General features: G+C 43.2%; 1 protein-coding gene across 2 annotated transcripts in view; it reads right to left on the bottom strand.

Annotated features, from left to right (window-relative positions):
• The window catches only part of RARG (retinoic acid receptor gamma), a 343469-nt gene that overhangs the window by 265646 nt on the left and 51011 nt on the right, over window positions 1-26812 (bottom strand). For both annotated transcript variants that reach the window (XM_033937126.1, XM_033937127.1), the window contains exon 2: window positions 9856-10354. In XM_033937126.1, coding sequence (XP_033793017.1) covers window positions 9856-10069 — 214 coding nt within the window. In that variant the 5' untranslated portion in view covers window positions 10070-10354. The remainder of the gene's footprint in view (window positions 1-9855; window positions 10355-26812) is intronic.

Genomic DNA, 26812 nt, shown 5'->3' with positions numbered 1-26812 from the left:
CATTACATTACATTAGGGATTTCCTTGCGGTTCAAGGCGGCTTACAAAAGATTTCTAAACGGGGTTACAATGGAGGAACCGATGATAAATTAGAATGGTAATTAGATAATTTCGGGGTAAGGATAAATACAATTTACAGGAATTGTGTAAATGGAGGTGTAGTGGTGTAGTGAGGATATATATATTGTCTATTTTGGCGTTGTTAATAGTACGTGAAGTTAGGGCTGATTTAGGAATTTCTTAAAAAGTATAGTTTTTATTTCTTTTCTGAATGTCTTGTAGTCTGATGTGGTCATCAGCAGGTTGGTGATCCGGGTATCCAGTTTTGCGGCTTGAGTGGCTAGGAGGCCGTCATGAAGTTTTGATCTTTTTACTTCTTTGATCGGAGGAGGTATGAATGGGGAGTGTGCTTTTCTGTGTCTGAGTGTGGATGCTTGGTTGAGGCGGTTGTTCAGGTAAGAAGGACTGTATCCATTTAGAGATTTAAATAGCATGCAGTAGAATTTGAATTGTATTCTTTCTTGGATTGGTAGTCAATGTGAGTTGATGTAAGCTTCTTTGATGTGGTCATATTTTCTCAATGAGTAGATGAGACTCAAGGCTGTATTTTGGATGGTTTGAAGTTGTTTAATCATAGTAGCAGGGCATGGGAGGAAAAGGATGTTGCAGTAGTCTAGCAGTCCAAGGATTAGGGATTGTACTATAAGATGGAATTGATTTCTTTCAAAGAATTTCCGGACTTGTCTCAGATTTCTCATGATTGCGAAGGATTTCTGGATTGTTTTGTTTATTTGCGGTTGCATGGTACAACGTCTATCTATGGTCATTTCTAGTAGTTTTATGGTGGGTTGGATGGGATAGTTGATTGAGTTGAGTTCTAAATTGGCTGAGGTTTGGATTTTGTCATTTTCGAAGAGGATGACTTTAGTTTTGTCTGGGTTGAGTTTGAGTTTGTGATCTTTCATCCAGATCATAACTGTATTAAGTGTTCGGTGTAGGATGTTTGTCATGGTGGGTTTAGGCTGATCATATGGTATGAGGATGGTAATGTCATCCGCGTAGCTATAGGTGGTTATACCTAGATTGTTCAGATGTGTTCCGAGAGAAGCAATGTATAGGTTGAAGAGGGTGGGGGATAGTGGGGAACCCTGTGGAACTCCAGGGGTTTGACCAAGGTTCTGATTTTTCGTTGTTTGATTTTACGCTGTAGGTTCTGGATTTTAGGAAGCCTTCAAACCAAGAGTATACTTTATCAGAGATGCCTATTGCATCCAAAATTTGCAGAAGGATATTGTGATCAACTAGGTCAAAAGCTGCAGTCAGGTCCAATTGTATAAGGAGCATTTTTTTCCCTGTACTGAGGTGTTGTTTGATTGTGTCCATAAGGGAGCCTAGGAGAGTTTCTGTGCTGAAATTGGTTCTGAAGCCAGATTGCGTGGGGTGGAGTAGGTTATGGTCATCCAGATAGTTAGTGAGTAGTTTGGCTACTAGGCCTTCTGTAAGTTTGACGTAGAGCGGTATTGAGGCAATAGGTCTGAAGTTGGAAGGTTGGTCTGGTGGTCCCTTTGGATCTTTTTGGATTGGAGTGATGATGATTTCGCTGAGTACATTGGGGAAAATGCCATCCGTGAGCGTGGATTGAATCCATTGTAGAAGTAGAGTACGAAATTTTACACTGGAGATAGTAAGGAGATAAGAAGGGCAGTGGTTGTAGTCACAGGAGGTGTGGCTGTATTTTTTGTAGAGGTTATTGAATTCGGGCCATTGTATGTTGGTGAATTGAGACCAAGTTCTGTCTGCTGCGGTTGAATCTTTTTCTGTGGGGTGAATTGTGATTACGTTTGGGTGGGATGGGGTAGAATTGAGGGTGTCTCTGGCATTGGTAATTTTGTTCTTGAAGTGATCTGCTAGGAGGGTAGCTGAGGGGGGTGCTCGGTGCAGATTTTTTTTTCAGTGTCTAGATTTGTGCACCATTTACTGAATCTAGTCCTATGTGGAAAGAGAGGGCGCGTTCTTTCCCGATAGTGGAACTACCACGCATGAGTGAATTGGTGCGCCTGCACACCATAATCAGGAAAAGACTGTGCCCTCTTTTCACATAGTGCGATTATTTCCAAAGAGTAGACACTGACTCAAGGAAATAGCCACACAAAAACAAATAATTGTGCCTGTTTTTATGTATGTTTATTTGTAAGCCACTTAAGTTTTAGTAAGGTATAAATTTTATACATTTTTATAAAAATAAAACAAAAATTCCCATAATTGGCAAAGGAAATGACACACAGCAAAAGCTTTTTGGGATTTCCATCCCTACCATTTGCATATATAAGTAGCAAAATCATGTGTAAGGTAAATGTGGCGCCATTTAAATATATAATCCCCCTCAACAATGCCACTTTATCCCCCTCCTTTACAAAGCCATACTAGCATTTTTAGCGATGGCCGCCGTTGTAAGAGCTCCAACGCTCATAGAATTCCTATGAGCGTCTGAGCTATTACCGCTGCGGCCGGCGCTAAAAATGCTAGTGCGGCTTTGTAAAGGAGGGGGTATGTGTTTCATTATAAAATGATTTTCCCTATTGTGCATGACAGCAAATATCCATGCTTCTGTAGTGATGCACTGTGTACTTTATTAAAAAGCTCTGTGTTAATTAGCATAATTTTATCTGTATGGCTGTAAACATCCTAGATGACTGTCATCTGCCACATCTCCCTGTGTCTCATTTTTAATCCCTACTCTTTCACCGACTCTCTCTGCCACCATGGGCTCAGCACTTTCATGCTCCACGCCTTCAGAACCCATGTGAAAACAGGTTCTCTCTGTCAACAAATTGCAAACATAAAAAAAAATTCTCAAAAACATATATTAGGGATTTAAATATACCTCTAATAGCTGAACAGTGTCTGCACATGTTCTGTAAATGCAGGATGTGATGACAGCTGTGTGACATCATTGCGGTAAAGCACAATAGATTTTTGGGGTGGATGCGAGTCTGGGAGAGCTTAATGAAGAATGCAGGTATTATACTTAAGGCAGGATCAGAAAGCAACTGAAGTTTATGAGGGGATAATTGGAGCTGGCAGATACAGGTAACATCATTACTGAGTGTGTGAATAAAGCCCCTGGAATCTACAGCGAATTTCACAAATTAAATGAAAAGCATGATGAGGTCATGGACTCGAGTAGCTTTGCCCTCTCAGTAATGCAGCGACTACAAGGAAGAAAACAAATGATATATAATTGGTTGAACATAAAGGCGGTGCAACTCTCTGTGTGCACCTGTTATGCACGTATGTGTCAACCCATATCCGTCTATCTCTGCACGTGTGTAATCTCAGCACACGTCTCTCACAAAAGCCATGTGAAAGGAAGATAAGGGTAGGAAAGCAGGAGAAGACCTTTTCCCTCACAAACAGCAACACCCCATGGTTATGAACAAAAAAGGGACACCTCTTCTAGCTATGGACCCCGTGACCCTGGAATGGTGTACATATAATGCCCCAAGCATCAATATAAACATACCCTCAAGGATAATGACAGATAAGATCTCTGCCTTAATATAGGTGTGGTGTATGCGTGCAGCTGGTGTAGAGATGCCAGTGTTATGTATATGCACAGATGTGTATGAAATACTTATGTAACTGTTTGGGTTGGACTGATTTGTGCATACGTCTATGATATTTAACTGGGTAAGATGTGCCATTTTGGTTCATTGGCTACCAATTAAATATCGACTGATATTTAAAATCCTATTTCTCACTTTTAAAATTAGGCAAGACCATACTCCAGTATTTATAGACAGATTATTCATTCTTTATACACCTATAAGGACACTTTGCTCCAGTCAACAAAATCTTTTTAATGTACCTTCTGTTTGTCACATTACCTATGACACCTTTCGCAAAACCATATTTTGGGCTACAACTCTCACACTATGGAACGCCCTTCCATCATACCGTCGTTATGAAACCTCTTTAGCCAAATTTAAGTCTAGTCTCAAAACGTTTCTATTTAAAGCTGCATATAGAATGATATAATAAGTATCTTTAGAATAAAATAATAATTTTGCAGTTTGAATGAGGATTTTCCTATATAAAACCCTTGCCGTCCTTCCTCGTGTAATTTCCCGCCACTTTCTTTCCTATCAAGATATCATAGTTCCTCCCTTCTTCCCTTGATTATTTTGCCTTCATTTTGATATTTTTTAGATTTGTTCTATTCATTTTATTTATTCCCTATTACTTTTAATTGCACATTGCTCGGATGTTTTATGTGCAGTATATCAAGACTAAAATAAACTTGAAACACTGATCTGCACCGGTTAGAGAATCGAGTTGCCGCTGAACTTATCGTGGGAAGCCGTCCGTCCGTGTCCCCCCCCCCCCCCACCAACCCCATACATCGCCGGCGTGCTCATTCCACAATCTGATTAGCAGCAGGTTCTGGACTGCTCAGAACCTAGGCATACTGGCACTCAAACTCTCCACTGGCACCTTGGTTCCTCCTTCCATGATAAATCAAGACCTAATATGTCTTCCCCATCCCAGCACCCTTGGATGCCTCTCTGTTCCCATAACCCCGAGATAGACTGCTAAATCACTAGTCTCAGAATAGAACTCCAGATCAGAGGTGGATGCTGTTCAGGGGGATAGGCTCTCCCGCCTTCCTTAAAGATAACTTATGTCACGATACATTCACAGGCCATCCTCACCAGTGGGGTAGTGAGGGTGGGAGGCACCCAGGGGGCCCCACCATCTTCTCCGCCCTTGTCAGAGAGACAGCAGAGGCCAGTGCAAGCAGCAGGTTGGTACTGCTGCTCACTCCAGCAAATGCCTAGAAGTACTAGGAAGGGGGAGTGAAGGCACATATGCGGCGGGGAGGGGTGGGAAGGGGGTAGAGAGGAGGGGAGGTGCCAGCAAAATGTTGCGCATAATAATGGATGGGAAGAAGGGAAAGATGCTGCATGGAGGGGAACAGAGAGGTCTGACCTAGGGCACCAGGCAGGGAGAGATGGTGTCCAGGCTGGTCTGCCACCCTCCCCCCCCCCCCGATCCTCACACATCCACTGGCCCATGAAGGACTCAAAAATTGGTCCAAAAGCTCTTGTGTTAACCCTTTCTTATCACAACACTCCAAAAGGTCCCTAAACTGCTGTTTAACCTCTTTTCCACTCTCTCCCATTAAAGTCTCCTGTTTCTCCCTAATTCCTCAGGTCATCTTCCCAACCCTCTCTCTAATACAGGTTACAGTGAAGGCTCCTATTTATGTGGAGCAGGGATCCCCAAAGTCCCTCCTTGAAGGCCGAATCCAGTCGGGTTTTCAGGATTTCCCCAATGAATATGCACTGAAAGCAGTGCATGCACATAGATCTCATGCATATTCATTGCAGAAATCCTGAAAACCTGACTGGATTCGGCCCTCAAGGAGGGACTTTGGAGGGTGGTAGAGGATGTGGAGGGTGGTAGAGTCAGGGTTAATGCTTATAGGAGGAGGAACACTCAATAAGGAGGCGTGGCAGCAAGAGAAGTAGATAAGCACCTAATGAGTGACAGTTCTTCAGCGTCAGGACGCCTCTTTGCAAGTCCCAATATGTATATGAAACACAGGCTTGGTTCCCCTTCCCCTTCCTCTCTCTTGGCAGGGAGTGGCAGCCCAGCCTCAGCCTGCCAAGCCCTGCAGTAATGGCAAAGCGCCATGAAGCTTAGAGCTCGTCAGTCAGAAAGAGTGCAGAAGTTTAAAAGCATGCAGAAACTGTTGCAGCCTGTAAGTGGAGGTGGATCTAATATCTTTAAGAAAAGGCAGCTCTGAGGATCTGATGTTTGAGTGTAGCATAAGACTGTCATCAGAGTTCATGTCATCTGGCTTTCCCTCACTGCTTATAGGGGCTTGTGGTTCTTCCTTTACATGTACAGTGCTGCCCGATTCAGGGAAAAATTATCAATTCAATTCGATTTGGCCCACTAATCCTGACTGTATAAGTGCTTTTAAATATTGTTTTGTAGGATTTTACTAATTTTAATTATGATGTTTTGTTTTTGGATTGTGTTATTTGTAATCCATGGCTGGGAGGATGGGCTAAATATCAAACTAAATAAACACAGACAGTCCCCGGGTTAAGAACGTCCAACTTACAGACTCATATTTACAAACTGGTGTCCTGCCTCTCCCTTCCTGTGCCATCGCGCCCCCTCTTCCTGTCTTAACGTGCCCTTCTACCTTCTTCTGTGTCCCAACGTGCTCCTCATTGTCCTTTCCTCCGTTCTGCGGGCCAAATTTGTGTCTCCCTCCCTCGGGTGTTAACCTCTGCTGGCCAGCTGCCTCCCCTCAACCGCACTTCGCAAAGCCATGAGCAGCGGCTCCTGCATGCAGCCCCCAGCTGACCCGTAAGTCTTCCCTCCGACATCTATGAACCGTGCCCATGGCTTTGCTAAGAGAAGTGCACCTGGGAGGAGACAGCTGGCCAGCAGAGGGAGAGAGGCACGAATTTGAGACGCAGGACGGAGGGAAAGATGACAAGGGTTGCGTTGGGACATGGAAGAGAGGAAGAGGGGTGCTTTGGGACAAGAAGAGGTGGTGCATTGGCACAGGAAGGGAGAAGCAGGGTCGCGTTGGGACACAGAAGGAATGGAGGGACTAAAAACTGCGGACAAAGGATGGAAGAAAGGAGGGAGAGAGCATGAACTTGGGACACGGGAGGGAGGGGAGCATGAACTTGAGACATAGGATGGAAGAAAGAAGGGAGTGAGGGAAAGAGATGCTCAGGTGGGGGAGGGTATAGAAAGGGAAAATTGTTGGGCATGGATGCCTGAGTGAGAGGGAAAGAGCAGTGGCGTAGTAAGGGTGGGGTGGTCTGCCCCAGGCATGGTCTTTGTAAGGGGCGCAGGCACCCGTCCTCCTCTTCGACCCTCCTGCTCCTTCCCAACCCCCTGCCGCATGCGTGTGCCCCTTCCCTTGTACCTCTTTAATTATCCCTGCGTGAACAACATTACGAACTTATCAGTTGTGTCAGTGTTGCCTCTCTCTGATGTCATTTCCGGGCCCCGGGCCTAGGAAGTGATGTCAGAGGGCTAGCCAACACCATGCGGGCATCAAGTTTATGCTATTGCTTGCGCCTGGAAAATTAAAAAGATACAGGGGAAGGGAAGGGAGGTGGGTGTGGCAGTGGGGGGCAGGAAGGAGTGGGGAGGGCAGGGAAGAGAGCGGGGGAGTGGCGCCACTCACCCACGCTACGCCACTGGGAAAGAAAGATGGTGTACATGGGGACATGAATAGAGAGGAAAATCGTTGGGCATAGGGAGGAAGAGAAAAATATTGGACACAGTGGTAGGCACAAATGAATGGGGATGAGAGGGAGGAATGTTAGATGTGGGGGTGGAGAGGGAACAGTGGGATGAATGAAGAACAAAAGTAAGTGTAAATCTAGCTTTTCTTTCTATTTAAACTACAGTACTTTATTTTGAGGACTGTTTCTTTAATGTTTAATGTTTTTATAGACTACAGAATCTGAGTTACATACAAATTCAACTTAAGAATGGCTTAAAAAACGAAATTTGTTCTTAACCCGGGGACTGCCTGTATACAAAAGATGCCCCCGCCCCCACCCCAGAACAGGATAACTTGATAGTCTTGAGTCACAACTACATCTGCAAAGCTACAAACCAGCTTTCAGATTCTCTTGGAATATACCTACGGATACATCCAAATTAAATACTGTTAACAAAAGGTATTTAATTATTTGGTACATAGAGAAAAAAAAGACTGTGGGCTCCCTTTACAAAGCTGCGATACACCAAAGCCCATTCAATTCCTGTGAGGTTCAGTGCATTTGCCCTATATTTGAAGATTTGTGTAAAAATAGCTCAAAATCACATGGTCTTATACTTAAATTCTATAAGATACTTAACACACATATTTAGAGAATAAACCAAACCGCTGCATTGCTTGGGAAAAAGGAACTGAACCAGAATACTGATGAAGAAGGATGACTGGTCTAAAATTATAGCCAAATCATTGCAAAATCATCAGTTTAATGGAAAGCAGTTATGAGACCCATTATAGGTGGTGCCTTACAGTTTGAGTCAAATCTATATGGGCAATGATACATATTACTGGTGCAAATGTGGAATGCTAGAGCAATGACATTATTTTGTATTTTGGGGGGATTTATTATGGATGTGTGTTATTGCCCTACCATTGAAATGCAGTAAAATTAATTTTCATTTTTGGAAATCTGAACATAAGAATAACCTTAGTAGGTCAGACCAATAGTCCATCTAGCCCAGAATCCCATCTTCACGGTGGCCAAAGCCAGTTCACAAGTACCTGGCAAAAACCCAAATAGTAGCAACATTCCATGCTACCGATCCAGGGCAAGCAGTGGCTTCTGCTGTGTCTGTCTCAATAGCAGATGATGGACTTTTCCTCCAGGAACATCCAAGTCTAAGCCCACTCAGAACATGCCCCCCTTTAGTTTTGGATGCACAGTGGCTAGGACACCTCGCAAGACATCCAGAAATACGGTTTCAGAAACTGGTACTTGGACATCCTGGCAATATATGTTGTTTATTTGGACGTTTTAGTGTTTTAAAAATGTCCCTAATTGTTTAATCAAATCATCATGATCAGAACACAACCTTCTTATTCAAAAGAATGGGCTATATAGTAAATTACTTTTTAATGCTCTAGTTTGTAACAACTAGTATAATGTGAGAACTTATTTATATTAGTTGTTTCCAAAATACACTTGTGTGAAAATGTCCTTTAAATTTAAGTATATCAGGAAAGGAATTTGTTTCTTGTCAAAACACATCTGAAATTTTAGATTTGTATCTCAGTCAAAGAATTCAAATTAAATGTTTACTTTTCCACTCAAAACCATAAAAATATCATCAATATATTTTTTAAATGATGTTCAGAAAGATGTTTTTCTTCAAAATTGGCCACATTTAACCCCCCTCCCCCCCTCTGCTGCTTTTACAAAACTGTAGCATGGTTTTTAGCGCCAGCCATAGCAGTAACAGCTACGACACTCATAGTTATTCTTTGAGCGTCGGAGCTGTTACCGCCATGACCAGCACTAAAAACTGCGCTATGGTTTTGTAAAAAGGGGGGTTAAGTTAGCCAACGATGGGACCATAGTTGCTCCCACCGGGATTTCCTTAATTTGTTTATAAAAGTCTTGGTCAAAGCAGAAAAATATCTCCATTCAGCTATTTTTGCTAATTCATCAGTAAACTGTGGGACTTCTTGACCAAAAACTTTATTATTAAAATGTATTATGATATCAATATCTTCTGATTTAGGGACATTGGTAAAGAATAATTCCAATAGAATGTTATGTAGATAATTAAGATTCTCCAAAATATGAATCACATGGCTGGAATCTTGAGTATATTATAGAATCTTCAATACAGTGTCAAAAAATTTGTCAGTAAATATTGGAAGGGGCTTCAATAAGAGACTTGGAGCCATCTTTTCTGCATTCAACCATAGCTTACTGGAGTCCCCAATGCATTTTTAAGTGCATTGTCTCACTGAGATGCTGGAATACACCGAATTCAACATGGAGATGTTTCCATTGGAATATAAAATCGACACAAATGGCAAGCCAACTGGTCAAGGCCCAGTTTTAGTCCTGATACATTGTGGTGTCTGTAGTCCTTCCTTCCTCTACCGGAAGTCAACACTGCGGGTAGCAAAATGCACGAGGGCGAGCTGGTGTCACAAAGTTAGGGCTGGCCTAAAGTGACCAACTGCAAACTGAGTCACTTCAGGCTAGATCTTGGCACCAGCTTCCGCCAACTCTGGAATAGGTAAGAAAGTGAAAAATAAACATGCTATAAGATAGTACTTACACAAGGATGCCATCTCTTTTGGCAGGTCATTGGGGAAACTTCGGAAGTACCCTCCATTGGTCAGCACTTCAAATGGTGGTGAGCCTCTCATACTGCTAGGAAAGGGGAAGGGATACATGCCACTGGGGAATCCATTCATGTGGCTTAGCTGGGCCCCGGCCGAGCACAGCCTGTCTTTGTTGGTTGCCATGGCAGTAGCAACGCACTGTACCATCCAGAAAGATCCTCAGCTGGGCTTCCTCCCTTCAAATGCTTCTTGCTGACGTGTGCACTTTCAGCTCCCTCTTTCTGTGAAACAAGGTTTGACTGCAGGACTTCAATCATCTCATGGTGATCAGTGCAGATGGGTTTCCTGGGGAAAGGGGCATTGTGCCAGGATGAAGATGATGAAAGAGGATTCCAAGAGAGCCTTTCGCAGCAGAAAGTGGGAAGAGACACTCGAGCCTCTCGAGACTGGTGGCACTTCTCCTTTTTCTTCTTTGGTCCTGACTGCTGCTTCCTGCACCAATCAGAAAGAAAGGACATTTCATTACTTGCTAAGAATCATACACTAAATAAAGCATGCAATATAATCCTAAGGCTCTTTATATTCCTAGTACCTAAATAAGGTTTAATTAATCAGCTCAGTAATACTAAGAAGCAGACAATAGTCCAGCAGCAAGAGGGGTGCTATCCAGTCAGTGGCGTAGCGCGGGTGAGAGGCACCTGGGGCGTTGGCACCCTCCCCACCCTCTTCTCCACCCTCCATCCGCCCGCTCCTTCCCCACATGCCCCTTCCCTTCCTCCATATCTCTTTAACGTTCCCAGTGCGAGTAGCAACCCTAACCTGCTGCTCGCGCCAGCTCTTCCTCTGACGTCACTTCCTAGGCATGGGTCCAGGAAGTAATGTCAGGTGAAGAGCCAACGCTGGCGCGAGCAGCAGGCTGGGATTGCTGCTCACGCCAAGAGAATTAAAGAGGTATGAGGGAAGGGAAGGGATGCGCGCGTGTGTGTAGTAGTGGGGGGAAGGGAAGGAGCAGGGGAGACGGAGAGGAGGACGGGTGCCAGCGCCCCCACCAAGATGACGCCCGGGTGGATCTCCCCCCCCGATCCCCCTTACTGCACCACTGTATCCAGTTTTTTGCACTGAGTGCCACATGTATGATTATCTCCCAGCTGGTGAGAAGTTATTTGTGTGTGCTCGCTGCAAAGAGCTCCTAGCTCTCAGAGAACGAGTCCATTCCCTTGAGGCTAGAGTAGCAGACTTGGAGGAGCTGAAAGAAACAGAGAAGTACTGGGACTTTGTAGAGAAGTCCCACCTCTAGACTGGCAGCCCCTGGGCTGCCTTGGAGAAGGGAGGTCTCCTAAAAGGAGAGCATTACCCTGCTGAGTCGGTAATAATCCTGTAGCCCAGACCTGCCCACCAGGGAATGCAATATCCTCTCACACTGAGGATGTATCTCCAGGGGCTTATGCCCAAGAGAGAAAGGTTAAGGACAGCTGTTGTAGTTGGTGATTTGACCATTAGGCATATAGAAAGCTTAGTGGCTGGTGGGCATGAGGATCGCCTGGTCATTTGCCTGCCTGGTGCGAAGGTGGTAGACCTCATGCTTCACTTGGATAGGATTTTAGATAGTGCTGGGGAAGAGACAGTTGTCCTGGTACATGTAGGTACCAATGACATGGGAAAATGAGGGACAGAGGATCTGGAAGCCAGATTTAGGCTCTTAGGTAGAAAGCTAAAATCCAGATACTCCAGGGTAGCATTTTCAGAAATGCTCCCCGTTCCACAGGCAGAACCCAAGAGGCAGGCAGAGCTCCGATGTTTCAATGTATGATTGAGACGATGGTGCAGGGATGAGGGATTTAGATTTTTTTTACAACATGGACAACCTTCTGAGAAAGGGGGAGCCTATTCCGAAAGGATGGACTTCACCTTAACCACCAGGCTGCTGGTGCTAACATTTAAAAAAGAGAAACTAAGATGAAAGGAAAGCTGACAGTCACCAAGGAATGGATAGTTCGGTGTGCAGTATCCTTGAAGGATACTATTGAAACTGGATATTTAGGGAGTTCCAATAGAGAGGTTTCAATAATGGTGAAAGAAAGCCAGGTGTGTTTAAGAGGAAGGCAGAGTAAAGGACTCAAATTATCCCCGTCATCTTCTCAGCAGCCAGTTGCTACAAGGAAAATCACAATTTGAAGTGTCTATATACAAATGATAGAAACCTAAAAAATATAGCACTAAATGAAGAGGTAGATATAATAGGCATCTCAGATACCTGGTGGAAGAAGGACAATTAATGGGACACTGTGTTACCTGGGTACAAATTATATCGCAATGATAAGAGTAGATCAAATTGGAGGGGGGGGGGGTTGCACTATATGTTAAAGAGGGAATTGCATCAAACAAAATAAGCATATAGAAATATGGAATCCATATGGATAGCAGTATGGAATTCATATGGATAGAAATTCCATGTGTGAAGGGAAGGAATATACAGATAGGGTTATACTACCATCCCCCAGAGCCGAATGAGCAGACAGATGAATAAATGTTTTCAGAGATTAGGAAAGCTTTCAAATTGGGCAACAGTATAATAATGGGCGATTTCAATTACCCACACTTCAAAGTCAGGAGAGTATATAATCACATACAAAACAAAAACCACTTCTCCTTTCTGTAGAATATTACTGTGCAATAGAAGAAAACTCAAACTGAGTTGAGATATAGTAAACAATAGGTGGGGAAAAAAAGACCTCAGTAATCAATAGTTTTCAGTGCTCTGAACAAATATCTGCTATAATAAAACCCTTAGCGCGCATGCGCAGTTGAAACTTCGTGTGGCTGTGATTCCTGATCTGTGGCTCCATGTCGCCACATGCGCAGTAGGAGCCTTCGGCGGTTTGCGACGTGTGCGGCGGTTTCCCCAGCAATGTTCCTGCCCCAATCTCCGATGCTGGCTGACTTCTGACGACGCCTCTCCTTCTCACCCCTGGACCAGCAACAGCAGCAGCTGCAGGGCATTTGCTGGGCTGGCCCATTCGATAATGCGAAGCGGGCCGGCCTAGCAAAAGCCCCGAGGCTGCCCGGCCTAGCGGATGCTGGACAGTGAGCAGATAAGGGAGAAGGGGTACTACTGGACAGGGGGAGCAGGAACAGGGTAAAGGGAACGGAGAAGGGCTACTGATGGACAGGGGAAGCAGTGAAGGGGTGCTGCTGGACATGGGGGAGGTAAAAGTAAGAGAGAAGGGAAAACAGACAGGGGGCAGAGAGAAAGAAATGCCTAAGTCTACACATCTATTCTAGTACCCGTTAATGTAACGGGCTAAAAATCTAGTAAAGAATAAAATTGTGGAACACATAGACAAACATGATTTATTGGGACACAGCATGGGTTCAGCCAAGGGAGGTCTTGTGTCTCCAATTTTCTTGACTTCTTTGAAGATGCGAATAAACATGTGGATAAAGGTGAGCCGATTGAAATAGTGTATCTAGATTTTCAGAAAGCTTTTGACAAAGTTCCTTATGAGAAGCTCCTGAGAAAATTAAAGAGTTATGGGATAGAAGGGAATATTCAGTTGTGGATTAGGAATTAGTTATTGGATAGAAAACAGAGGGCAGGCCATTTTTCTCAATGAAGGAGGGTAAATAGTGGAGGGTGGCAGGGATTTGTACTGGAACCGGTGCTATGTAACTTATTCAGAAATGATTTAGAAATTGGAACAGGTGAGATGATTACATTTGCAGATGACACTAAACTGTTCAAAACTGTTAAAACTCATGTGGACTGTGAAAAATTGCAAACAGAGTGTAGGAAATTGAAGGACTGGGCATCCAAATGGCAGATGAAATTTAATGTGGACAAATGCAAAGTGATGCACATTAGGAAGAATAACCCAAATCATAGTTACCAAATGCTAGAGTCCATTGTAGACAATATGCTGAAACCTTCTACCCAATGTATGGCAGTGGCCAAAAAATCAAACAAGATGCTAGGAATTATTAGAAAAGGGATGGTAAACAAGAATAAAAATGTTATAATGTTTCTGTATCGCGCCATGGTGTGACCTCACCTTGACTATTGCATTCAATTCTGGTCACCGTATCTCAAAAAAAAAATACAGCAGAATTAGAAAAAGTTCCAAGAAGAGCATAAGAGCGCAATACTAGGACAGACTCGAAGGTCCATCAAGCCCAGTATCCTATTTCCAATAGTGGCCAACCTGGGTTACAAGTACCTGGCAAGATCCCAATGAGTAAAACAGATTTTGTGCTGCTTATCCCAGCAATAAGCAGTAGATTTTCCCAAGCCATCTCAATAATGGTATATGAACTTTTGTTTTAGGAAATTATCCAAACCTTTGGGCTCTTTCACTTCAGATGGGAGTGGGGGGTCATTTTGTAAGGACTCACCCACTTACATAAGGAGCTAGACAAGGTAGGTCCAATATTTAAAACAATTCAATCATGCTGACTGGGTGATCACCAGGTTTTCAGCAATGCATGACTGGATAATGCCACTGAATCTGGAGAGCTCGTCATGATGATCTGAAACAGAGTTGCTGGATCCCCTTTAAGTCACTATTGGATAATAAATTTACAAACTAGTGTCCCAAAATGGTGAAACATTCATCAAAAACAAGAAATAGGAGCACTATAAACTTAAAACCACTTTATAAACTGCCTGAAGGAGCTCAGAACGATGAGATGGTGTAATGAACACGACCAAGGTAAAACCCTGATTAGTGTTTCAAATGTCTATCATTGCTCCCTTTTGGAGTTGTTTATAAAGTTGTTTCATATAGTGTAAAAAAAATTAAATAAAAGTGCAAAAGTGTTTTCACTGATTCACAACAGCTTTCTTATATTTTAAACTTTGAACTTAGTCTTTTTGAAAAAACTCAAGGTAAGTAAAAGTTATCTTTCTGAAGCAGAATCTTATCTTGCTAAAGCCGCTTTGTTACATTTTTACCTTTTAAATAGTAACAAGCATTTTTTGTCTTCTTTTTTTCAGAATGCAGTTCTCTTTTTGATTGTCAACTTGTTGAAGCGGGTTCTCTGAGGAAGCCGTCTTGGCGAAAAGCGTCAGACCCGGCTTTAGCAAGATAAGATTCTGCTTCAGAAAGATAACTTTTACTTACCTTGAGTTTTTTCAAAAAGACTAAGTTCAAAGTTTAAAATATAAGAAAGCTGTTGTGAATCAGTGAAAACACTTTTATTTAATTTTTTTTACACTATATGAAACAACTTTATAAACAACTCCAAAAGGGAGCAATGATAGACATTTGAAACACTAATCAGGGTTTTACCCTGGTCGTGTTCATTACACCATCTCATGGTTCTGAGCTCCTTCAGGCAGTTTATAAAGTGGTTTTAAGTTTATAGTGCTCCTATTTCTTGTTTTTGATGACCGAGAACAGAGTTGGTATTTATACAGTTCATGCAGATTTTCAGTCTTCTAACTGGGTAAGTGCTCCGAAAAAGTTAGGACAATAAAAAGGCTGGGTATCCATGTACTGGGCTGAAAATCAGTCGGCACCCAGATTTCCAGTAGCCAGGCAAGATCTACATATTCACTGTCGATACCTGGTTTAGGCCTAGCATTGAATATCCAGGTCAAAGTCAGCACTTTAAATTTTGTTCTCTGCTTTTGGGTGAATATTAGGTCCCTAATTCCTATAGCCATATTGGGTGAATTTTCCATAAGGCACTCAACAGCAATATAGCCAGCTTCAGTATATTATATTCAACTAAGTTAATTTAGGTGAATTTTCACCTAAATTAACAAAACCAGTGTTCAGACAAGGATTATTTTCAAAAGGTTTTGTGGTGCCTCCCAAGGCTATTACTCTTTTTACCCATTCCTTGTGACAGTCCTGCCTAGCAAGCTAGACTGTAGTTTAAAGTTAACCTATAGACTGCCTACAGGGGTCAATATTCAGTAAGGGCACTCAGCATTATGCTGACGCCAGCGTTATGCTGAGAAATTCAATGCCGAACCATTTCCGGGTTTCTGGAACCTCTTGTCTTTCCTTATAAACCTCCTCGAGAACTCCATTCCTCAGACAGATTGATTTTATCTGTACCTTTCTCTTCCACTTCCAATTCCAGACTTTGTTCTTTTCATCTCACCGCCCCTTATGCCTGGAATAAACTACCTGAGTCTGTCCTCCACGCCCCTTCCCTTGTTCAAAAGTAGTCTGAAAACCCACCTTTTTGAGGCACCCACCGTTTTGAGGCAACTCATAACCCTACTTCCCTCTGCTCACCACCCTAGCCAGCAGTTTAACTGTCCCCTCTAACTGTAACCCCCTACCCTGGCATCCTGTTTATCTGTGTTGATTGTAAGTTAATTCAAGCAGAGACTGTCTCCTTTGTGACTGTACAGTGCTAAATACATCTGGTAACGCTACAGAAATAAACATAAAAGCTTGCTTCTATATCGCATTACCGTGAAGATCCATGTGGTTTACAAAAGAGCAAAAAAACAATCAAAAGGAATGTTTTAATTACCTAGAAATCTGGCGAACAAATATGTTTTTAGGTGTTTCCTGAACTGTTAATACATGCTAGCTGTCACTATTAAAGAATTCAAATCCTTGTCCCAGGATGCTGTTTGGTAAGATAGAAGACGATGATATTTTTTGAATTTACATCCTTTCATGGATGGAAATTAGAAAAAAGCATCTGAGGGGCTCATAATTGAAACGGAAATACATCTAGAAACCGGCCTAAATCGGCACTTAGACGATCAATGAAACAGGTCGTCCAAGTGCCGATAATCGAACAAGGTTTTAGACGTATTTAAAAATGACCTTGGCCTTCACAGTGCTGCTGAATGACCAGAGCTAAAAGGGGCGTGTCAGGAGGAGTGTCGAGGGTGGGATTTGGGTGGGACGTGGGACCTCCTAGACTTAGTCGTACTGCATGTATAACCGAAAGTTTTACAACACTGCCTAGACGGAACCTGGATGTTGTGACTTAGGCCATCTAAAAACAGGTCTAAGTCCACAGAGAGTATCCAAAGTGACCAGATAAGCACTGCAGAAACAAAGTACAGACCCCCACATACTGCCCCAGTGATCACTGACCCCCCCCTAAAAATCGTAATAACAACTTTATATATCTGCCTCCAGAACATCAGCACCTGGCAGCCTGGCATAGTAAAGCCTAGTAGAGCTGCACAGAGGTGGCTTAAGTGGTCTTGGGGGTGGGTTAGTGAACCAGGGAGAGGAGGTCCCAGGTTCATACTGCAAGGTACAGGTGGAAAAGAAGTCATTAATGTAATGTAATGTAATGTTCATAAGCCACCCTAATCACTGCATTCATGGAGAAACATGTGCACCCCCCCAATAAAACCCCAAACCCTTTTGTACTGCCATATAAGTGGCTCCTGCAGCCATAAGGGCTATTGGGGTAGTAGATAGGTGGGTCTAATATAGTGGTTCTCAATCCTCTCCTAGTGGACCCCCCAGCCAGTTGGGTTTTCAAGACATCCCTAATGAATATGCATGAGAGATTTGCATATAATGGAGGAGACAGGCATGCAAATATGTCTTATGCATATTCATTAGGGATATCTTGAAAACCCAATTGCCTGAGATGAATGTTCGAATTGCAAACAATGGCTCCTACCAGGCTGAATGAAACTTCGGACTGGATGGCGCAAGTAGATTGTTGATAGTGAGGTTTGAAGGTTTAAAGAGAAGTATAGACCAATGGTTGTGAAGTATGACGTCAGGGGAGGGGCTTATTTAACGCTCCGGGTAAACGCCGCGGCCATCTTTTGATCGCCAGCGGCAGACAGAAATGGGAGAAGTCTAACCCTTACTATAGGTAGGTTTAGAAGATTTTAAATGAATTAAGGTATGGGATTTTAATATTGATGACTAAAATATGATTTTTGTTTTTGTCCCACAGTTCCCCCAACCTTGAAAAAGATCAGCAAAACACGTCGGGACGGGGAACCAACGATGATATAAGACAAGTCATATTTAAATAAAGATTTATAAGAGTTGGCATATAAAAAATAAGCTATAAAAATAAGTTAAGGGAAGAATGAAGCCATTACTACCAATTTCGCATGAAATGGTGGAATCTGAATTCCCATATAACTGTTTATGAGCGTTTAAGTATTGGATGGGGTCCCCTAGGACAGGGTTGAGAACCACTGGTCTAGTAGATTCTGGGGGTGTTTTGGGAGGCTCACCATGACCTATCAGGGAGCCATAGTGAGATGTTTATGTGAGACTCTTTTTGTGAAGTTCACAGCAGTGCCCTGTAAGGTACCCCATTACTCTGGTGCCATGTCTGGGTGTCCAGTCCATCACTTTTCAGGCCTGTTCCGTGCCCAAAAGGTCTTTTTCTAGGCATTTGTGACTTGGATGAATTTTTGGACGAAAATGGGGTATAAAGATAGACGACTTAGCAGTCTGAGCGATCAGACGGCTGGACGTACAGTTGGACAATTTTCAAAAATGGACCTCTTCCTGTGTCCGACTTTGGGCGACTTAGGCCCAAAACGGACTTAGATGTTTCTTTTGATTATGCCCCTCTGAACGTCTAAAACGTTTTACATTAACAAATGTGAATGATATCCAGGCATAAGACCAGATAATATCTTAAAGCACATACAGCCAAACTTCAAACATGCCTCTACCAGCAATCAATGCAGTTCGCGCAGAAAAGGAGTGATATGGTCAAACTTTTTCAAATGACTAATAGTAGTGGTAGTAGTAGTAGCTATGGGACACTGATATTCAGCACTTAACCAGCTATGGGGCACCGCTGCAAGATAGGACTGACTTTTATGTGGTCCTATTTATGCAGTGATCTTGGCCAGTTAAGTGCTGAATCTCGGCACTTAACCAGCCAAGTGCCGACTCTGTCCCCAGAATGCCCCCAAATAGTCAATTTCAGCAGCACTGACTGGTTAAGTGCTGTTGAAAATGCCTGGTTAGCCCCAAACAAGTGACTTAACCAGCCAGCAACCATATCTGGCCCAGTTAAATCACTTTGCATATCAACCCCACTGTTTATATTGGCTGCTCAGTGGTCTTTTGATTATTGGTCCCTAAGGGTCAGGCACATATTTGAGCTTGGGAACCCCGCCATCTTGGTTTGCCAGCTGTTCCATTTTCAAGCATTTTCCCACTCTGATTCTTGAGAAACAATTCAGCCACTTCACTATATTACCACAGAAAATTCAACCCTATTCCTGCTTATCTGACAATCCTTTCCACAATAGGAATCTGCACAGGGTGAAAATGTTCAGTTCATTTGGCTTTTTTTCCTTAATTGTTGGATGTTTTTTGGTTTTAGTAGAAGTCCAGATAAAGGATCTGAAAACTTCCAAGCAGAAAGCAGGCTGGAAGCACCAAAAAAACCTGATGAAGGCCTGACTTTGAAAATGCCAGAGATCCCAGCAAAACATAGCACTCATGGATTTAAAATATCATAGACCCCCCCCAAAAAAAAAAAAACAACAAAAACAAAACACAGCACTCAGGGGCTGAAAATCCCCACAAGTCCAGCAAAACATAGCACTCAGGAATTGAAAATGCCATAGATCCCAGAAAAACATAGTCCTCAGGGGCTGAAAATGCCCATCTAAATCTGCAAATGGACAGACACAAATATTTTAACTATTCCAAGACCATTTTCCCTTATCCTAATCGTGTTCGGGTGCAAAAACTCATGGGGGACTATGGAGTCGTGTTTCCAGGTACTTTCCTAACAGAAAAGAAAGACAGTCTTTCAGTGCCCAGGCTTGTAGGAGTAATCTCTGGCATTTTCCAGTAGCATTAAAATAAAACCCACTGTCACTCCAGACTAGGTTGTTCCAAAATCAAAAAAACAGTTTATAAGTCTTTTTGATGCAAATAACGATCCAATCAAATGGTACATCTAGATATGATGCCATCCATACAAAAACCAAAGTCTAAGAACAATAACACAAAATATCAGTCACTGGAATTTCTGTGCAAACCACTCTGAAAATCCTTCTGATCTGACTCATCAAATATACTTATTCAAACACTTGACCCTTTTACTAAAGTGTGTTAAGTAAGTAGGGGCTTAGCCAGAAGTGCATTTTGACGGGGGACTCAGAGATGGACTGAGGGCTAGATACTCAAAGCATAGTCGTTAATAACATGTCGGTCATTGTTGGCCAATTTTTTGGCCGATTTCCAAACAATGATCCATGCTCAAAAGGCTTCCCATGCAATGAGCTGAATCAGATCCTAATCCCATCCCACCAGTCACTGGAAAACTGACTCAACACATGCGCAGAGAATCCCAAACAGCTGAGCTACAGGGGAAGCCCCAAAGCAGCTTCCTGCTGTATAGCTATTCAGGGCAGGAAGCTTTTTTTTTTTAATGGACACAGGTGTACATGTGTTACACACACACACACACACACACACACACATCTGTCCCCATCAGAAAAAAAAATAAAAAATAAAGTGAGTTCCCCCCCAATGATGTTCCCCCCTGAAGACCCCGGTATCAAGATAGAGGCAGAAAGGAGACCCACTCCTTCCTGCTGCAGCAACCCCCCCCCCCCCCCCCCCCGCTGAACTGCCCTCTCTGCACTTCAATAGAAATTGGCAGGAGGGATGCCCAGTTGCTCCTGCTCCCACCGCTACTCTCCTTCCTAACAAAAAAAAAAATGGGCAGGAGGGATGGCCACTCTCTCCTGCCACTGAATGCCCCCCCCCCCCCGGAACCTCCCCGTACCTCAAAACTAGATGACAGCAAGAGGGATGCCCAGTCCCTTCTGCTCGCAGACCCGCCATTCAAAAATGGCGGGTCTTCTCCTTCCCAGTGCACAAGGAGGGGCCTAAGGCCCTGATTGGCTCAGTAAGGAATTAGCAGTGGATTTTGCCAAGTCCAGTTTATGAACTTTTCTTTTAGGAACTTGTCAAAACCTTTTATAAACCCTGCCAAGCTGTGTTTAGTATATTCTCTGGCCGCAAATTTCAGAGGGAAGCTTGTACTGCTGCTGCTGTCTGTGTTGTTACCTGTTCTGTAGTGAGGCATTTTTCCCAGCATTGGACACAAAACAAAAAGTTGTCCAAATATAAGAATCTTATAAATAATTATTGTACTTGCATGTGTCCTTACAAAATAATGAGTATATGGCAGCATACCATACTAATCCGTGAATAATCAGTTATAATCTTGAGTGCAAAAAAAAATTACAATACACAGCATCATCCCAAAGAACACCATCCACTATCACACCGAGAAAGGTTATTTTGCAAAACCCTAAAGCTGGTTGTCCACATGAGTGGTGAGTGCTAAGGGCTCATGCATGCATACAGAAGATCTGGGTTGGATCAGGTCTTCCATTCCTCAGAGTGGGGGATGCCATAAGGGTAAGTTCTCCCAAGTATCCCACAATAGTATCACTCAGAAGTCAGATTGAAGACCCATTTTAGCAAGCTCTAAACTCAGCGGGAACTGCTGGTTTTGGCTCCTGTTTTCTCTGATAGTTCGTAAGGCATATAAAATAGAGGAATCCTCCACCCCATCTAGTTGCAAATGAAGGCTCCTGGTACTGTAGGCTAATAGAGGCTTGTTCTGAGCAGAAGGAACCCACAGGACCAAAAGAATAAATTAGAAACAGGCAAGAAATCTGATCAAAAATAAGTTTTTAAAACTTTACAAGCAGGCCTTTCACTCGGCAGCACTCCTCTTCTAAGGACTGCAGAAGCCCCCACATGAAGTTAACAGGGTGTGTACCTTCTCTGTGCCTTTTTAAAAATATATATATTTTTGCTCTGTCTTGAATGGAATCCAAACTCTGGCAATTTTGTGCTTTAGCATATGATTTAAATCAGGAGTCATTTCAGGTTCGCAGATAAATGGTGCTTGTGTTCTCTGTGCCAGCACTAGCCCAGGCTTGGCTCGGGGAGTGCATCAGCTCTCTGGCTGTACCACCCCTGGGGGCAGGACGTGAACTCATATATTCCACATGGAACCCAACACCAGCACACTAATTTAGAACAGATCTGCTCAGTTTCTTGTGCAGCTAGCACTGTTCTGCCCACTGCTGCAGCACTGCCTTTAACACCCCCCATCCTTTCTGTTCCCTTTTTCACCCCCTCCATCTTCCTCCCCATCCGTGTTTACCTCTTGCTCCCTTCCTTACCAGGGTAGTCCTATCTTTGAGCACATGGCCCCACTCTTCAGCCCCTTCTGACTTATGGAAATGAGGCACTGCAGTGAGCCCCTGCACAAGGCCTCACATCACACTTCTGTTTTTGTTTTGAGTACCAACAGTTCCTCCTTCTATTCCTTTTGGGCTTCCAGCTGAACTGTAACTTGCTCCAACAGTCTTCAGTACCATATCCTTTAATTTGCAACTACCTGGTGTGTGTGTGTGGGGGGGGGGAAGTTAGAGGGAAAGTATGGTCCAAGGCAAGTTATACACACGTAGTTCTCTATCCAAAATGCCTTATAATTTAACAGCTAGAGTTACTAATGTGTTATTTTAATGCAGGTCTCATTTTATGCAATGGAACCTAGCTCATAACAATATACTGTACATTAATGGTATTTGCATGTACTAAAATGGTAGCACACATTAATACCTCTAGCTGTAAATTTGTACCAGAGACAAGAAAGTTTGCTAAGCTCACAAGAAATACCAGTGGGAAAAGCAGGATTTGAACCCCAGTTTTCCTGGTTCTCAGTCTGTTGCTCTAACCACCAGCCTAAGCCTCCTTCTTTTTTTTATAGTAACTTCTTTTTAATGAAAAATAAAGAAAAGCATACAAAACCTTTCAAAAACTGTCTGGTCATTATTTACAGAGAATCTTCCCACCTTCAGCCCTCTCCCTCTCCCCTAAGTTACAAACATCTAGTTCAACTTCCCAAACATTCAAAGATAACCCTACCACTCTCCTGCCACTCCACTCCTTCCCTTCTGCCATAATTCAAACGGAATGTGGGGTGTCCAAGAGAAAAAAAAAATAGATCATATCAATATGGTAAAGCTATCACTCTTATAATTTCACTGTATATTACTACTACTACTACTACAGTAGACTCTCAGTTAACCAGCATCCATGGGAATGGATAAATGTAGTTTCTGGTTGCTTGAGAGTTACTATTAAAAATAGGCCTAATAATACTATACCCCATACTATGCCATACCATAAATTGTTCCCGACAAACTACTGGACATGCAATAGGCAAAGCATGGGCGTACTCAGGTGTGACGTGCCAAATTTGCATTTACATTTCCAACAGAAATTGATTTCATTTTAATTTTTATTTAAAGTATTACAATATTTCTTAGATTTTTTTCTGGTTGCTTGAGAGTTCTGGTTGAGTTCCGTTAACAGAGAGTCTACTGTACTATTTATTATTTCTATAGTGCTACCAGATGCATATAGCGATGTACATTAAACACACAAGAGATGGTCCCTGATTGAAAAAGCTTACAATCTAATTATGAAAGACACACTGGACAAAAATGATGACTCAATATATGCCAAAAGGAAACAGGACAGTCGTACCCCACGCAGTAAGAGGCTGATTCTATAAACGGGTGTCCCGATTGTAGGCTGTGGTAGGCATCCTACCACCGTCTGGCAGCCAATCGGGATGCACGTTGTTAGAAAAAATCTCCCCAGATGCAGGACGCCTACACTGTAGGCGTTTGTCACGGGTCTAGGGAGATGGGTAGAGATACCTAAGCTCGCCCAAGGCTGGTTGTGGGTGCAGTTTCACCTGGAAGTTGCCTTGGTCGAGTTTAAGTGGCCCTAGGTGTCTCCCTAGAGCCGCAGCAGATGCCTGAAATGTAGGCCAGCAAAATGCAGGCCATCACGAATGGCAGGAGAGATGCCCATTCCCTCCTGCTGTTGGCCCACCCCGAAGCTCCGACACCCTCCATCACGAATTGAAGGAGGGATGCCCACTCCCTCCTGATGTTACCCTCCCACTGAATCTCCGACAGCCCCCTATCAGGAATGGCAGGAGGGATGCCCACTCCCTCCTGCTAACGGCCCCTTTGATCCACCAAAACCGCCTCCCCCAACCGCGACACCCCCAAACCTCAAAACCCGACCCCGGTACTCCTAAGCCCAACCTAACACTCCACCCCCACCCGCCTTTGTAAAGAAAGGCCAGCTGGAGGGATGCCTACTCCTTCAGGCCGGCAGGCCCACCTCTTCAAAATGACAGGCCTTCCCCTTCCCAGTGAATCCTGGGATGCACTGTGGAGGAGCCTAAGGCCCTGATTGACTCAGATGCCTAAGGTCCCTCCCATAGGAAGGACCTTAGACCTCCTTCTTGGTGCATCCTGGGATGCAATGGGCATGGCCTTAGACTCCGATTTTTTATTTTTTTTAAATTAGGCTTAGATGAGAATGAATTAATTTTTTCGGAGTCCTTTTTCCTCGATGTAAATTTACATTTGTTTACTTTTCTATTATGATAATATATTTCCAAGTTGTCCTTATGGGCTTTCCGCACCTTCCCTTGTTTGTCCTTGTCCTCTTGTCCATTCCTATTGGGGTTTTTTCCCATATATGTCTTACTTACTATCAACAACTTGTATTTCTCTTACCATCTTCTCCTTTTGTTTCAATATGTTTTTGTTAGGTTAGTTCTAAGTGTTTGTTCTGTTTCCCCCTAAAATTTTGTAATTTTATTGATTTGTACATCGCTTAGAATTTTGAATAAGCGATTAATCAAATTTAAAATAAACAATCTATAATAATAAACTTGTCTTATTACCCCAATTGTTTTTATTGTGTTTAATTTAATATGTAAACCGCTCAGATATCTGATGTGCAGTATATCAAGATTTAAATAAACTCGAAACTCCACATCTGTTTTGTTATTGTATTGGTTATCTTTTTCAAAAACCAATAAAAAGTTTGGAACTTAAAACAAATAGCACAAAGCAGCAGATGGATTAAAAAAAAAAAAAAGTCCAAATCACTATTTTTGAAACTCATTCTTAAGATGTTTTTCTGTTCAGTTCATCTAAATCTTAAAGGGGCATGTTATGGGCATGTTTTTGGCAGGACTAAGCATTTTGGATGTTTTTCTGAGATAATGGGACATTGTAAAAATGCCCGGGGCAAAAAATAGGGCATTTTTGGCTAGACATGTTTCAGTAACAACCAAGTGCCAAAAAGGTGCCCAAACTGAGCAGATAACAACTGTAGGGATGACCCCTCTTAATACAGGTATGACCCTCTTAATCCCCCCCCCCCTTGGTCACTGACCCCCCCCTTCCACCCCCCTAAGAGGTGAACGTGACAATGCGTTAGTTGTAGAAGTACTGTACATACCAGGCTCTATGACAGCTGTAGATATAATGGCCATTCCTCTTAGAGCAGCAAGCAGGTCCCTAAAGTAGCCTAGTGGTTAGTGCAGTGGACAGTAGAGAAGGAGACCCAGACCTGTATCCCACTCTAACTGGTACACTATTGCAATATTATCTATCTGGATTCTTATAAGAAAACTATTAAAAGGGTGAGAGTTATCCTAAATACAACAGTTCATATAATTTTTAATTTGAATAACATCAGAACTTATAGCACCTTACTATCAAAAGTTACACTGGCTTCCGGTAGAAGCGAGAATAATTTTCCAATTTGCTTGCTTATGCTATAAAACACTGTTTGGCTTTGCTCCAAGTTATCTTGTAAAAACATTTTGAAGTGTCTGAAATTAATCGCCGTACCCGTGGTATCACTCTTTCTTTTTCCCTCTTTAAAAAGGCTGTACATATAAAAGAGTTCTTGAAAGGACTTTATCCTTTCAAGTGGTAAATGGACTAAGGGCTCCTTTTACTAAGGTGCGCTAGTGTTTTTAGCGCGCACTGCATTGCCCCCCCCCCCCCCGCGTTACGCTCCGAGAACCAACGCCAGCTCAATGCTGGCATTAGCGTCTAGTATGCACGGCAAAGCAGCGCGTGCTAAGCGTGCGCTAAAACCGCTAGTGCAGCTTAGTAAAAGGAGCTCTAAGAGTCTAAGGGGTTTGATTATGTCTTCCCTTTCTTATCGGGATTTTAGAAAGTCATAAAAGGGATGGAAAACCTTTCATACGCTGAGAGATTGGAGAAACTGGGTCTCTTTTCCCTGGAGAAGAGGAGACTTAAGAGGGGATATGATAGAGACTTACAAGATCATGAAGGGCATAGAGAGAGTAGAGAGGGACCGATTCTTCAAACTTTCAAAAAATAAAAGAACAAGAGGGCATTCGGAAAGTTGAAAGGGGACAGATTCAAAACGAATGCTAGGAAGTTCTTCTTTACCCAACGTGTGGTGGACACCTAGAATGCGCTTCCAGAGAGCGTAATAGGGCAGAGTACGGTACTGGGGTTCAAGAAAGGATTGGACAATTTCCTGCTGGAAAAGGGGATAGAGGGGTATAGATAGAGGGTGTCAGGTCAAAAGCGCTTCGGGACAAAGGCCCCAGACAATTGAGTGTAGCGCGCACCGCCGCACCACCCTAAATTACTGTTTTTAGTGCTCTGACGGGGGGGGCGTGGGGGGGACTTTACTTAATAGACATCGCGCCGCGTTGTGGGGGCGTTGTGGGGGGTGTGGGGGGTTGTAACCCCCCACATTTTACTGAAAACTTCACTTTTTCCCTGTTTTTAGGTAAAAAGTTCAGTTTACAGTAAAATGTGGAGGGTTACAACCCCCCAAACCCCCCATAACGCCAGCGCCATGTCTATTAAGTAAACTGGGGGGGGTTCCCCAACAAAAACCCCCTTTCGGAGCACCTAAAATGCTGCACTCAATTGTCGGCGCACGCTTTTGTCTTTCGCGCCGTTGTCTATGAACCTAGATAGAGGATTACTTCACAGGTCCTGGACCTGTTGGGCCGCTGCGTGAGCGGACTGCTGGGCACAATGGACCTCAGGTCTGACCCAGCGGAGGCATTGCTTATGTTCTTATGTTCATTGAAAACCTATCTGATAATTTTGCATAGTGACTTCTC

The sequence above is a fragment of the Geotrypetes seraphini genome, chromosome 3, assembly GCF_902459505.1.
Source record: "Geotrypetes seraphini chromosome 3, aGeoSer1.1, whole genome shotgun sequence".
Taxonomy (NCBI): Eukaryota; Metazoa; Chordata; class Amphibia; order Gymnophiona; family Dermophiidae; genus Geotrypetes; species Geotrypetes seraphini.
The sequence above is the reverse complement of the archived record's forward strand: the minus strand, read 5'-3'. Positions and strand labels throughout refer to the sequence as shown.